This window comes from Agaricus bisporus (assembly GCF_000300575.1).
Source record: "Agaricus bisporus var. bisporus H97 unplaced genomic scaffold AGABI2scaffold_5, whole genome shotgun sequence".
NCBI lineage: Eukaryota > Fungi > Basidiomycota > Agaricomycetes > Agaricales > Agaricaceae > Agaricus > Agaricus bisporus.
Window position 1 is genome coordinate 935555 of NW_006267368.1, and position 15194 is coordinate 950748.

At 44.7% G+C, this 15194-nt stretch overlaps 4 protein-coding genes across 4 annotated transcripts; 2 read left to right on the top strand and 2 right to left on the bottom strand.

Annotated features, from left to right (window-relative positions):
* Window positions 1-2900: 2900 nt before the first annotated feature.
* On the bottom strand, window positions 2901-3516 carry AGABI2DRAFT_143048 (hypothetical protein; the record flags this gene model as incomplete). Its single annotated transcript, XM_006460928.1, has 2 exons — window positions 2901-2935; window positions 2961-3516. 2 exons carry the CDS (start codon window positions 3514-3516, stop codon window positions 2901-2903), a joined length of 591 nt encoding a protein of 196 aa, XP_006460991.1.
* A 554-nt stretch (window positions 3517-4070) lies between these two features.
* On the bottom strand, window positions 4071-4523 carry AGABI2DRAFT_204385 (hypothetical protein; the record flags this gene model as incomplete). Its single annotated transcript, XM_006460929.1, has 1 exon — window positions 4071-4523. One exon carries the CDS (start codon window positions 4521-4523, stop codon window positions 4140-4142), a length of 384 nt encoding a protein of 127 aa, XP_006460992.1. The 3' UTR covers window positions 4071-4139.
* Window positions 4524-12071: 7548 nt separating this feature from the next.
* AGABI2DRAFT_117915 (hypothetical protein) lies at window positions 12072-12480 on the top strand (the record flags this gene model as incomplete). Its single annotated transcript, XM_006460930.1, has 3 exons — window positions 12072-12161; window positions 12221-12374; window positions 12425-12480. The coding sequence occupies 3 exons, from the start codon at window positions 12072-12074 to the stop codon at window positions 12478-12480; spliced, it is 300 nt and encodes a 99-aa protein (XP_006460993.1).
* Window positions 12481-12677: 197 nt separating this feature from the next.
* On the top strand, window positions 12678-13058 carry AGABI2DRAFT_143050 (hypothetical protein; the record flags this gene model as incomplete). Its single annotated transcript, XM_006460931.1, has 1 exon — window positions 12678-13058. One exon carries the CDS (start codon window positions 12678-12680, stop codon window positions 13056-13058), a length of 381 nt encoding a protein of 126 aa, XP_006460994.1.
* Between the last annotated feature and the right edge of the window lie 2136 nt (window positions 13059-15194).

The following is a 15194-nucleotide window of genomic DNA, read 5'->3' on the forward strand; positions in this document are numbered from 1 at the left end:
CTAGGTACCGCTTCTTTCCGCGGAGCCATTTGGCGTTAAGGATTTTCTCCACTTCCCACTCCTGTTCTCCTTCTATTTCTACAGCCGGTGCCGGTCTACTCCCTTGTCCATCCACTTGTTCTCGATATAGTACTATTCGGCTGACGTTAACCACCGGATGAATCCGAATAGATCGGGGAAGATCTATTTCCACTGCGTTGGGGGAAATGATCTTCTTGATGGTGTATGGTCCGATGAACTTCTCCGTAAGTTTTCGGGTAGGTCGTCCCTGGATTTGAAGGTCCTGGGTAGCCAATAGAACTTTATCCCCCACTTTGTATTTCACCGCTTCTCCTCTGCTTCTATCCGCATACCTCCGCATATCGTCTTGTGCCTTTTTCAGGGCCGCTTGAGTTTCCTCGTGTTGAAGTTTCATACGGTCCGCAAAATCTACTGCCGCTGGATGGTTGCCTTGTCGTCGGAGATCGAAACCAGTTCTTGGGTGTCTTCCCACGTTGACCATAAATGGAGTTTCCTTTGTTGACGATTGTTCTTTATTGTTATAGGAAAACTCCGCTGTTGCTAACCAATCGGGCCAATCAGTTTGTCTATGATCGACAAATGATCGGAGATATTGTTCTAGTTCTTGATTGGTTCGCTCAGTTTGGCCATCCGTTTGTGGGTGAAACGCCGTAGATAACCTAGTATCAATTCCCAACATTTTATTCAACTCCTTTGTAAAGTCTGCAGCAAATTGCGGTCCCCTGTCTGAGATCACCGTTTCTGGTAACCCGTGCAACTTCCATACATGATCCCTGAACAGTTTGGCTAGTCCTAGCGCTGATGTTGTTTCCGTAGTTGGGATAAAGTGAGCCATTTTACTGAATCGATCACACACCACCAAAATTGAGTCCATTCCCTGTGATTCTGGTAATTTTACTATGAAGTCGACGGATACGTCGGCCCATGGTTTGGTGGGAATAGGGTTCGGCATTAATTTTCCTGCCGGCGGGGTTGGTCGATTCTTGTTTCGTTGGCATTGATCGCATCCTTCTACGTACTTCTGGACTTGCTTAGTGACGCCTGGCCACCAGTAATTGCGTGTCACCATTTCTACTGTCTTCCATTGTCCTCCGTGTCCAGCAATGGGGGTATCGTGATGTAGTTGGATGATTTTAGTCCTCAACGTTTCGTCTTTTGGCACATAGACTTTTCCTTCTTTCAGTACCAATCCTTCTTCCAGCTTCCACTCGTCTCCCCTTAGCGACTTTACTTTTGCTCGCTTCATCTCTTCCACCACTTTCACTACATCGTCTTCTTTTGCTTCTGATTTTCGGATTTCCTCTAATATTTCCTCTTCCTCCGCATTGATTAACATATGACCTTCTTCCATTGCTCGGATTGCGAAATACTCTGGTTTCAACAGGGTTTGATCCTTGTTATCGTCCTTTGTTCCTCGTTCAAAGTCAGGTCTTCTGCTCAATGCGTCTGCCTTCCCCATTGTCTTTCCTGGGCGGAATTTTAATTCGAAATTGAATCTAGATAGATATAAGGCCCATCTGGCTTGTCGTTGATTTAGTTGTTGAGCTTTCGCGAAGTATTCTAGATTACGATGATCTGTCCAAATTTCGAACTTATGTTTCGCCCCTTCCAGGAAGTGTCTCCATTCTTCTAAACACCGCATAATCCCCAGCATCTCCCTATCGTGAATGTCGTAGTTTCGTTCCGCGTCTCTGTCATTGATTTAGAGATATATGCTACCGGCCTCCACTTTCCGTCTTCACATTTCATTGCCAACTCTCCACCCGTGGCGTAAGCCGATGCATCAGATTCCACCTTTAGCTCTTTATCCAATTCTGGGGCTACTAGGATTGGATGTGACGTGAATCTTGCTTTTAGCGTACCAAAGGCCTCCTCTTCTTCATCTCCCCAACTCCATTTCTTGTCCTTTTTAGTTAATGCGTGTAATGGTTTTGCAATACTGGCGAATTTTTCAATGAACCGTCGATAGTAATTTGCCAGTCCCAAGAATTTTTGTACATCTTTAACGCATTTTGGAGTCGGCCATTCTACTACGTCTTTCACTTTCCTTTCCTCCATCTTGATTCCGTTTCTCCCTATTATACATCCCAAAAACCCCATTTCGCTTCGTTTCCATTCGCATTTTTCTGGTTTTGCGAATAGATCATTGTCCATCAACCTCTGCAACACTTCTTCCACCACCTTATCGTGCTCTTCTTCATCGTCTGTTCCTATCAAGATATCGTCAATGAATACAGCTACTTTTCCAGTATTTACTAAGTCCCTAAAAAGTTCGTTCATCATAGTCTGAAAAGTAGCAGGCGAATTTGTAAGTCCAAAAAACATAACAGTGGGTTCAAAGGCACCCATGAAAGTAGTAAAGGCTGCCTTCCACTCGTCTCCTTCTTTTATCCTAATGTTATTATAACCCCAACGTAAATCTATCTTAGAGAATAATCGTTTACTACCCATAGTGTCTATAAGTTCAGAAATTAAAGGTAAAGGATAATTGTTCTTAATTGTCCAATCGTTCAAAAATTGATAGTCCTGTACCATCCGCTTCTTTCCATCCTTCTTCGGCACAAAAAATACCGGTGAGGTTTGGGGAGATTTCGAAGGCCTAATATATCCGTTTCGGAGTTGGTCCTTGATGAATGCTTGGACTTCTTCTCTTTCGTTTGGCGACAAGGGGTATATTTTTCCTTTCTTGGGTTTGAAATCCTCCTTTAATTCGATAGCATGATCCCATGGTTTCCTAGTAGGCATTCTCTCTGATTCTTTTTGTTTGAATACTTTAAGGAATTTGTGGAACCGTCTTGGTACTACTTGCTCTACTGAGTCTATGCTTCGAATTTCTTCTTCTTCCAGCATCTCTTCTGTCATTCCTCTTACCCACATCTCTAGTTGTCCTTCTTCTTCTCTACTCCTATTTTTCCTTTGGGCGCTTATTCGTTTAGGACGTACCTGTCCAGCCCCCGCTTGTCCCGCGGTGGCTGTCTTGCTGTTATCTTCTTCTAGATGTTCTGCCTTTTCCCCATTTAATCGGTCAGCCACGTCACCGGGTGATTGCGCCCACCCCTCAGCTTTCTCTTTGGATTGTTGCGCCAATCCCTCAGCTCCACTATTAGCACGTCTATTACGTGCCAATTCCCTGGCGAATGCCGCTTCGACTCCCAATGCGATCCCCTCGATGATGTTTTTGGGAGTGTTGAATCTCCCTATTGCTTTGTTTACTCGCTCGTATCTTTCTTCCTCATCTCGGATTTCTTCCTGCTCTTCTTCGTATGCTTCTATCTTGGCCATGGTTGGTCCTTCCTCTTCGTCATCACTTCCTTCGTATGGCATCCCAAACTCGTCTAAGGCAATTTCCTCTTTTGCTGGGCATTTGTGTTTGCTCAGCAAATGTTCCGAGGTTTGAATTCCACACTCCTCGCATCTATACTGCAATACTGTTCCCCAACTTGATTTCTTCGGGAAGGAAACTAATTTCCAACCTGCATATTGTTTGTGCGACATGTCAGGTTTTTCCCTTTTCTCTTCCTCTCGTGCTTCCTTCATCAACTGCCTAGTTGATTTCCTTGGTTCTTCTACCCTTCGTATTTCTTCCTGTTTTTCTTTGGTTTTTCCTTTGTCTTTGTACCCACACCCGTCTGGGCACCTGGTCATCTTTACCTCTCCTTTCTCCCAATCGATTTCCGGATTATGCATCTGCAACCAAGGCATTCCTAATATGACCTTATTCTTTCCTAGGCCACATATTTCGAAGTGTACTCTTTCTTTATGCCCTTTGTAGTACACGTTTGCAGCAACTCGGTGTGTCACTGCTCCAGATGCGTTGATTGTCCCATCAACATTCTTGACCGGGATTGGTCTTTCTAAAGGTTCCAGCTTGAACCCTTCTTCCTCTGCAAACGCCTTGTCCATGAACATCCCCGTTGCTCCACTATCCAATAACGCCTGTACTCCCACTCCATCATGTGTGTCCAACTTCTCTACCCTCACATTCAGCTTAATTTCCCTTAAAGGTCGTATTGTCCTTACAAGGAAACTCTCCTCTTGTACAGTGTCCAAAACATTGATTTCGTTACATAGTACATCAAATTTGTTGTAGGAAGTCAAACGAGGAGACTTTGCTTCCTTTACTCTTTTAAATTCTTCTGTTCCTCCTCGAACATCCTCTTCCAATAGTCCCGCTGCTTGTCCACATCTAATGTTCGCACATCTCGAGCCGGAGCCTTGCTCCAGCAGTTCTTGGCCATATGCCCCAATTTTCCACACTTGTAACACTTGATAGGACCTCGACTGGGTCCTGCGGCAGTGTCGACATCCATCGCGTTGGGATCTCGACGTTGAGGCTGTGGCCTCACGAAAGTGTTGTTGGGGGTGTGGGTTCGTAGTTGGGGCTTCGCTTGCCCCCGCCGATAGTAGTCTTCTTCTGCCTTCGCCTGCCTCCACTGCCTATCCAGCTTCATGCTCCTCTCGTACCAACTCCTGATAGTAGTTGGTGGATTTTCCGCTTCCATCAGCGTTTTCCTAATTCTTCCTGACAAACTTCTCTTGAATTCTTCGATGAGGGCTCGTCCCTCGTATCCGCTGTCTCGTGCTATCCTCTTAAATTCCTGTACATGCTCTTCCGCGCTCTTGCTTCCTTGCTCGATCAACCTCAACTTTCCTACTGCCGTACTCTCCTCATCCGCATCTCCGAAATTGTTCCGCAAACTATCAAAAAGCTCCTCCGTGTGGGCTGGAGCTTCTTGTTCGCCGTTTTCAATCATCTCCATGATGTTCTCCTTCCAAGACTCCGCTGCTCCTCCTTGTACATATGATAGTATCCACGTCATCTGATCCCCTTGTAGTCTTCCTACCATTTTTAAACTCAGATAAATTTTGCATGCCGTTATGAAGCCACTCAGCTCCTTTCCGTCTCCTGAGAATATCTTTGGTCTTGCCACATCGATTGGTGGCGCTACTACTTGGACGATGGGGGTTTCTCCGTCGTCCCCTGGTGGACCTTGTGGGCCTGGTGGACCCAGTTGCGGGTTGTTCTGCAGCTGGGCGAGTTGCTGCTGCAGTTGGGTGATGAGGGTGTGCTGAGCGTTCAGCTGATTGATTATATCTTGGGGGTTGGCCATGTCTGGCTCGTGGTATTCGGGGGGAGGTGGTTGATATAGGGGAAGGGGGGATACGGACGGTTGTCGTTGTTCTGGTTCGGATTCCTCGGATTGGAATTCCGAGGCGGATTCTTCTTCTTCCTCAGATTCAGAGGAAGGTACTCGGAATGTTCCGGGCGGTAATCGGTGAGAAATTTTGAAGAAGGTGAGGGAGGTCTTTTCCTGTCACCTGATACGTATCCACCAGTTCAATGAAGCCAATAGCCTGCTTCACTTGAACGTGTATACAAAAAGAAAAAAGTTTTTATTTAAGAAATGCCGCACTGGCGAAGGGAACGACTACTGCCCTAGATAAAGCTATATACGAAGACGGATCTTCACGCTAATCTAGACACGCACTTAATGTGGCAATGTCACTCCTCTGCGTGTACCACTTGACAATGCAAGCGCAGCACAAGGTTTATACAAGAAGTTACAAATGAGGTAGTACAGGGATAGAAAATAACACCACACAGTATGGTAGGTCTCGTCTTATCGATGGTCTGTGTCAAACCACCGATGTCCACGGCGCACGTTGTGTTTATGCGCAGACACCCCTTAAGCCTAGGGACCGGCTATGTGTGTGGCGGCCGCGATGGCGCGCAGAGAGTAGAGAGCGAATAGAGAGTAAAAGATGGGGAGGGCACTGTGCTGTGCGATCCCCGGAGTAGTCGAGTTCTACTGTTAGGGCGACTGTGACTGAGATGTCACAGGTCACACCTGAACTTAAGAACTATAGAGGAAAGTGATAAAAGTTTATTAGGCGTGAACCTAAGAGAACTCGACGGAGTCTTCTACAAGTTTCTACCTACTTTATATACCTAGACTACGGCGCACAGACCAACTACCCTAGGTAACTTATTTATATACTGACATGTGAAAAGAAGTACGTATGAGAAAGTAGACTAATTATACATTTGACATGAGAAAAGAAGAGTGGAGTAAGAAGTAAGTAAACAAAAGTAAATTGATCATAAAAACGTCAACAGCACCAAACAAACCATAAAAGTGTCCACAAGCACAAACAACTCCTAAACCGGTAATCTACTCACACAAACCAATACGTCCCGAAGTAGTTACCTAACATCGCATCACATGGACATAGCACAAAGAATCCGGCTATTGCCCATTGTCGCGGCCCCCAGTATCCCCATCTCTGTATCACCCACGCCTTCTGCTCCTCATAGTCCCACATTGCTAAGCATACCCTCCCACACTGTCTGCACTGATGATCCGATAGGTTCCAACCTACCGGTCTTGCCTCTCTTCCTATAGCCGCCGCCGCCCTTCTCCATTGTACTTGCTCCGCATGGTTCGGAGGCAAGAAAGATAAGATTAAATCGATAAGTTCAATTGGTAAGTCTGTAGCTTGCGCCATTTTAGCAGTATGCCGATAGTTTAGCCTCCGTCGAACTGTAGCAGCAGAGGAAAATTATTATGTAATAAAATATGTGACAGATGTGACAGCGTGACGCCGTGACATTCTGGCAAGGTTCTAACATATAAGCTGTTGGATCGTACTACCGGCGCCGCCTACAAGTCTAGGGACGTAATATTTGAGGAGACTCGACCTCATCTCTCCACCGACCCAATCGCTTCTTTCCCAATTGACGACTCTCGTACCCCATCGACTGCCATCGCACCACGTCCCAAAGCCATAACGGATCTTCATGAGACTGCAGACAACAATGCAAGCGAAACGACTAACGGGATTGACGTCCCCGTACAACCTCCTTCGAATGCTGAAGAGCCTGTAGCTCGTGATGTTGCTGAGCTACCTCTAGCTTTGAGGAGATCACGAAGGGAGGTTAGGCCGTCACAACGGATGAAAGACAGTATGGAATATCTGGGACGTCCAATGGCAAACGTGGTGGACTCGGAGGTACATGACTTGTGGGTGCCGAAGAACTATCATGAGGCGATGAAGTCCCCGGAATTGTGGTTGGATCCGATGTTGAAAGAGCTGCGGGTTATGAAGGACAAGGAGGTTTATCGTTTGGTTCCACGCCCTACGAACAAGAACGTGGTGAAGTCGAGATGGGTATATGCCAACAAGTATGATGAAAGTGGTGCTGTTATTGCTCGGAAGGCTCGTTTGGTGGCCAAAGGTTTTACGCAGGTCATCGGCGAGGACTACGATGAAACTTACGCCTCAGTAGCCCGTTTGGAATCAGTTAGGCTGGTGTGTGCGATCGCTGCTGCACGAGGCCTCCATCTCTGGCAAGTCGACTTCGTTTCAGCTTTCCTCAACAGTGACAACTCCTTCGAAGTTTATATGGAACAGCCGCCCGGCTTTGAGGAGGGGGGAGACCATGTCTGGTTGCTCCTCAAAACGCTATACGGCACTATGCAGGGTGCCCATGACTGGGCAAAAACACTCGAAACGACCTATGCTGGCCATGGTTATTATACATCGAAAGCTGATCCGCAGATACGCTCGAAGGTAGAAGGCGATGAATTCACGCTAACTTCAACTTGGACGGACAATGTTCTTGGAGCGTCGTCAACTCTAGAGGGGATGGTGAAGGCGAAGGACGAGCTTGGGAAGAGCTATGAGGTAAAGGACCTGGGGGAGGCCAAGTTCATACTCGGTATGAGGATCGAGAGAATGGAGAATGGGGATGTTAGACTCTCTCAACAGGCGTATTGCGAGAGAGTTATCAAACGCTTCAAACAATCCGACCTGAAGCCTCGTTCTACTCCTTTGCCAGCCTGGAGTCATTCTCTCGATAGAAGACTCGCCGAAAACTGACGCCGAGAAGGCTGAAATGGCTAACATACCATATCGAGAGGTACTTGGATCGCTTATGTGGCTTCAGGTCGCCACCCGACCCGACTTATCCTTTGCTGTCAACATGTTATCTCGCTTCGCAAACAATCCTGGTCGTGTTCATTGGGAGGCGATGAAACACACTCTCGCCTACGTGAAATCTACGACGCATTATGGTATCACTTATCGTCATGATTCAAATATCAAACCACTTGGATATGTTGACGCGGACTACGCAGGCGACACAGACCGTCGACGTTCTACAGAAGGACACATTTTCTTTGTAGCCAGTGGTCCTGTGTCTTGGGCTAGTAAACGCCAGGATACAGTCGCGCTATCAACCGTCGAAGCAGAATATATGGCGTTCTCTCGAGCGGTACAGCAGGGGATTTGGATTACGAGTTTTATGGATGAGATAGGATTGCCTCAGGATACTCCCGTTCTCATTTATGCGGACAACAACGGAGCTATTGCGAATACCCAGAACTACAAAAATCACCGTCGCACCAAGCATATCGATATCAGGTACCATTTTGTCAAGGAGCGGACAGCAAATGGCGACATTGTCTTCGAGTATATCCCATCCTCAGATAATCTGGCAGACATTCTCACAAAACCACTTGCTCGCGACGCAGTGATCCGCTGTTGTGTTGGTATTGGATTACGGGATGTTGAAGCAGGGGGAGTGTTGTAAGATGCTTCAACACTGGAGGTGCGGTATTTCTGATATGATCTTTATCTTTCCTTTTTCGGTTATTTCTATTTCTATTTTTATCTATTCATTTCTGAACTTCCGTTTTCTGTTCTTCCGACTTTCAGCTATACAGCTGTGATCTCTTTTCAATTCAGAACTATACAGTTTATTATGGCCGTTTATGCCGAAGTACTTATACCTCGAAACTTTAAACTCACACCTCAGTGATCAACACGACATCTGTTTGACACTGAGATACTCGTATTTTAATCGAGAATCCCTTAACAACTTGAGTGGCTGTGAACATTATGTCATCACGGGCTCGGCCCGTGAACATCATGTCATCAGCCATTGCTGACTTGTAAACTAGGCACCGTGTGACAGCTGTCATGATTATGTAAGTGACAGTGAACACCCGGTCGTAATACTGTACGCGCACGACCTTATGTTCACATCAACAGTCAACAAAGCTTTTTATGAACTAATTTTAGTTCATGTCAACAGCCAACAGGGGGTGTGAACACCCCCATCAACCAGAACATATCCTGAAAGAGAAAAATATAACCTAAAAAGGAAATCCTAAATCCCAAAAAGGAAATGTAAACATCATGTCAACATTTTTCACGCGTCATGAACTAAGATCCGGGTGACAGCTGTCATTACATAATTATTGACAGTGAACATAAGGTCGTGCGCGTACAGTAGTACAGTACTTGATGCTGACTAAGCTCAGTACTAACTGAGGTACACACCCAGGCTCCTACACCATGGAACCGATTTTCACTGATTTTCAGTGATTCCGGTGATCAGTAGACCTCACTAGCAACACCATCACACTTCAGTCGAAATACACTGGGATTCAGTGGCCAACAATGATAGGGGCAGGCTCTTGGAATGAGTAATGGTGATAGCGCCCCTTTTCTTATTAAGTTTTCTACACGGCCAATCCTTGGTTAGGTAACTGGAAGGTGGAACCCTTACGTGGGGGTGACGTCCTGGCCCATATTTAAATAGCATGGTCGTGATGTTGCTACCATAAATATACGTCTAGGTGATTTGAAGGATAAATTAATGCTGGACGGCATATGCTACATCAGCAAAAAGTCACACAACTTATGCAAACTTATGAAAAAGTTGCCTTATGCTTGCCTTATAAAGACCAACTTAAGGCACATAAGTCTCCAAAATAGCATAAGTTCATAATTTTTCATAAGCCAGACAAGAAGTTTACACATAAGTCACACATTAGTTCATAAGTTTATCCTAAATTCATAAGTTGGATACAAAGAAAGCATAAGCACTGGACATTTCATAAGTCAGACCAAAGGTTAAATCACAAGTCAGACAAAATTTCATAAGTTTATTATGAATTCATAAGGCTACTGACAAGTCAAACAGTATCTCATAAGTGAAACATAGGCTCATAAGCCAGATAACAAGGCAAGAATCATAGCATTATAAGAACATTATGCTGTATGTCAAGTTCTACTGCTCATAGAATTCCAGAAAAATCACGACGAATCTTAGAATATCAAAAGAACATAAGTTTATATGTATGTTTTTGTCGGAAAACATACCAGTTATGGGGATACAGAAAAACATAACAAGAATGCTATGTTTTCTACTGGTTCCTGTGTAAAATAAAGTAAACTCAGTGATAACAACGACTTGTTGATCACTCTATATATTCACCTAAAATAAAGTAAACTACTCAATAGTAAGTACTCGAAGCTAACAGAAACAAGAGAGGGAAAACAACATACCTCAGTGATAACGACGACTTGTTGATCACTGAGGTATAAGGTTGAAAAAAACATAGGGTATAAGTATCTCGGCAATATCGGCTGTGAAGAGAACTGTACAGTAATGAAATAGAAATGTAGTTTTAAGTTCAAGATAGATAACGGAGGGAACGGGCACAGAAACGAATGGAAGGGAAACTGGAATGAAAATCAAAAATAGAATAAGTGTCCATATTTAGAAGGTCGTAGTTCACCATATTGATGGCAGCGTCGAAGGCATCCAATACTTCCCCTACTTCGACAAACTGCCCCTTCAAAACAGACCTATACCTTTGCAACACCTAAGGACAGCATCCCTCGCCAGAGGCTTCGTCAAAATATCTGCCAGATTCTCAGCTGAGGGGACATATGTAAAACCAATCTCTCCGGCTGCAACCATCTCTTTTGTGAAGTGATACTTGACGCGAATGTGTTTGGTACGGCGGTGGTTCTTGTCATTTTGTGTGTTTGCAATCGCTCCATTGTTGTCAGCGAATATGTTCATCGGCTTCTCCTGGGTCAAAGCTACCTCATCCATAAACTTGCTCAACCACAGGGCCTGCTGGGTTGCGCGTGCAAAAGCTGTATACTCAGCCTCCACCGCAGATAGGGCAACAGTCTCTTGTCGTTTGCTAGCCCACGAGACAGGACCTCCAGCCACAAAGAATATGTGGCCCTCGGTAGACCTTGAACTATCTACGTCACCAGCATAGTCCGCATCAACATAGCCGTAAGGTCGAATGCTAGCGCCTCAATGATAAGTGATCCCATAGTCGAGGGTTCCTTTGAGGTAGGCGAGAGTGTGCATCAGCAAAATGTCCAAATCTTATATGGACTTTTTTAGTCTTATTCATGTCATACCTTAGTTTGAACTTATTTTGGGAGCACTTGAAGCCAGAGTTGACAGCTAAGTTAAAGAAAAGGTGATAAGTTGCAATAATAACACACAAAGCAAAAAAGTCTTGGGAAATATTATGTCCTTTTCATCAAGTCATTGTAAGTTCTGTTCTACTGCTCATAAAATTCCGGAAAAATCATGACAAATCTTAGAATATTAAAAAAACATAAGTTTATATGTAAGCTTTTGTCAGAAACATACCCGTTATGGAGATATCAAGATTCCATCATGGGGGGGGGGTCATTGTCAACTGCAGATAGACTCGTCGTAGAGCCTGCTCTACTAACCAGAGAATTCTGGAAAAATCACGACAAATCATAAAATATTAAAAGAACATAAGTTTATATGTATGTTTTGATCGAAAAACATACCAGTTTTGGAGATATAGAAAAACATGTCAAGAATGTCATGTTTTATACTGGTTCCTGTGCCGATATTGATGGTTTAAGAGTGTAAGTATATGTATTCAAGGTCCAGGAATCCGAATCTGATTTTAGATTTATTATCCGATCAATACTTGAGGAGCTACAGCGCAATCTTGTGCTTATCATATGTTAAATGTGCAATATCTCAATAAGCTTTCATCCAACGAAATATCTAACGACATATTCGGACTCCCCGACCTCGAAACTATAGGAATACACTTTTAGATCATTAAATGCCATGCAGGAATGACCCGAAAATATCTCCTACCATTGTTTTGAGGAACTTTGACTCGAAAATCCCAAGTCCAGATGTCATGTGATGTCATGTGACATGTTGAACTTCTGTTTCGAGTATGACCGTTGATCCTTCCTCATCACCACCATCATTCTTCCCCTCCCCATCCTCCCCCTCCCCCTTTCTTGCCCTCCAGGCCTGTAATATGGTAAGTAACATCCCCTTCACCTTCCTAGCTCTCCCCTAGCTGATTCTAAGCTGGTTTAGGACACTTTTTTGTCTATTTTGGACGCTTTTTTGGGGGGATTTTGGGGGATTTTGGAGGCTTATTTGAGGGGATACTTGGGGGGATGTTTGAGGGGATACTTGGGGGGATACTTGAGGGGATATTTGGAGGATTTTGGGGATTCTTTGGTCACTGGTGAGTGCTCTCTATCTCTGTATATTTTCATACTCATTTGTTACTTGTAGGATATTTCTTTTCTCATCATCACTCCCTCATCATCCAATCTCATCCTTTTGTGTAGATTATATACAATGTATTGTATTTGTTATGCTAATATAATGACTTTCTCTATGACTTATTCACTCTTAAGCCTCTTATAATTTCGTTATCACTGAGTTTACTTTATTTTAGGTTATGGGCCCTGGCTCTTTCCAAAATTAAACGAAATCTCATCTTGCAAACTTTTATCTTTGCGAAATCACTTGAACTACTTCATACATGGCTAGCACTGGCGGAAGTGCACCACCCATCTTTGCCGATGCGGTGAAATTCAACGGTACGAATTGGGTTACATGGAAGGGGCTAGTTAAGATTGCAGCAGAGTTGCGGGGCGTCTTTGGTTACCTTGATGGTTTGACCGTCAACCCTGCAGCCAATGTTGTGATACCAAGCCTACAGATCATTCCACCCTCACCTACCACCAATGACGCTGCAACTGTTGCCCCACCGGTACTTACCTCGACTGAAACTCCATGGGAATCAACCACACCATCTCCCTCGGAGTGGAAAGTTCGAAATGCATGGGCGATGTTACGGCCCGAAACGTTTTACGCGAGAAATGAGCCTCGCTATGGTCGAACTTACTCGATTCACGAGTAGTGACACACTTATGACCCCTTCACTACTAGGAAATAACTTCGAGAATGGTCACTACCTAACTAGAAGCAATGCAGAATAATACTTGACAGTAGCTACTAAGGTCACCTACAGGGAAAACTGTACTTGTAGGGAATATCACAGCCTTGGTAGTGAGTAGCGAACACACCATTCGCGTCAACCACTGTAGTGAACAAGTCTGAGCTCTCGGGAATATGGAATGGTCAAGGGACTTAGTCGCTACGACGGTTTTCTTACGCATCCTATGTCGCGAAAGCTCCTCGATTACATAATATACCCAATCGAGTCTACCGACAAAAGTTCCCACTTCCCCGACCATATGTCCCGAATAGTCCTTCGCGAAAGAAGGAAATAGAACAATCTCGAACCTAGCTCAATTGCCAATGATCTGTAAGCAGATAGAAGGTAGCTACCGATAAAAAGGGAAATATGAAATACGATGATGGCTAATGACTCGAGAATGAGTAAGCCGTAGCGAAAGGATATACATAAAGAGTTCAGGAGACTCGACGACATTACAAAGATAGGAAGAATGACTCGAAAGGATTAGTAGCTACTATACAATAGATGAGTAAGATATGTAGCGACTTAGTAACGAGACTCGGTATGTTTAAAAATAGTGTAGCGGTAGTATAAGTAGAGGACCCGTAGCGAGCACACAGGCGAGGAATTGTTTGCCCAAGCTCTACAGCTGTATTCGCTACTCAGTGAATTGTGATTGTGGTGTTATACGCTATCAGTTTCTTTGGACGCGAAAGTCCAAAAGTGATATAAACTTGAATCTTATCTTGGAAATTGGGTAGTGAACACCTAAAAGGATTATTAGCGAGATCTCGAACTACAAACCCGTTGGTAGTGTGTGATAACTTCGTGTTAGCTACTTGGACATCGCAGCTTGTATCGTTTTGGTAACGTGTGCAAGTCAATAGCCTTGTAGTTTGTCGGTGCAAATCGGTGCCTTCCTGCTAAGTCGGTATCGCAGTTTGTATCTACCCGCATTACTTGGTACGCGTCGTCTGCTTTAGCACAGCAGCGTAGTTGGACCTTCATCGCGAAACTTCTCTATGGTCGGAACTCCCTTTTCTCTAAGGAAAATACCTTTCTCGAAAAACACATAAAACCAGAAAACACTTTATATATTTCTTTGAAAAACCCTTATAAAAATCTCTGTCCTTTTCTCGAACTTCTGACTTAATTCTCCCCACGAACACACAACTGAGAACAGTTTGTGCGTAGTGAACATATATATTTTATATTTTCCCTCACGTAGATACTGTCGTCTCTACAGCGATGGGTCTGCTAATCTACAACATGGGTGATCTTATCAGCTTAGGAATTAACATTCATGGAAGAGAGAGTGGCACAATGAGAGTTGGGATATGTATGCCAAAAACGAGGGGATTATCCTCGACTTTACTACCCCGTACGCTCACCAACAGAATGGAAAGGCTGAGCAGAGTATGAGAACCTTGCTTGAGACGGCCAGAACCATGCTGTCTGATTCCGGCTTGCCACAGAAGTACTGGGCGGACACAATACAGACAGCAGTCTATACTCGCAATTTTATCCCACCGGCCAATAATCCCACCTCTATCCCTGCTGAACGTTGGTTGGGGAAACGTCAGGATGTCTCTCATCTTCGTCCTTTCGGCGCCACGTCGTACGCCCACATTCCTGCAGAAGTCAGTCCTTCGAAATTGGCACCACGGTCAGTCAAGCTCACCTTGGTTGGGTATTTTGATCAAACGGGCTACAAGTTGTTGGATAGAATGACTGGGAAAGTCTACAAGTTGAGGGATGTCATTTTTGAGGAGAGACCGCCTCATTACTCAACTGACCCAATCGTTACGTACCTGGCGGACCCTGGCCATGTGGCGTCTGACTTGACAGCGATAGCTCCACGCCCCAAGCCCATTTCCAAACTACATCCTGACACTCCTATTTCGACGCCCCAGACCAATCCTACTACCAACCCAACTCCTGCTTTCGGACGCGTAACTGATGTTGATGATGAGGTTACCGACAGCGAGACTGAGGTCGCTCGCATGCTCGAAGTTACTCGCGAGCCGGCGTCTGGATTGCCAAACCCCAACAGTGGTGCTGGAGAATCGCTTGCGC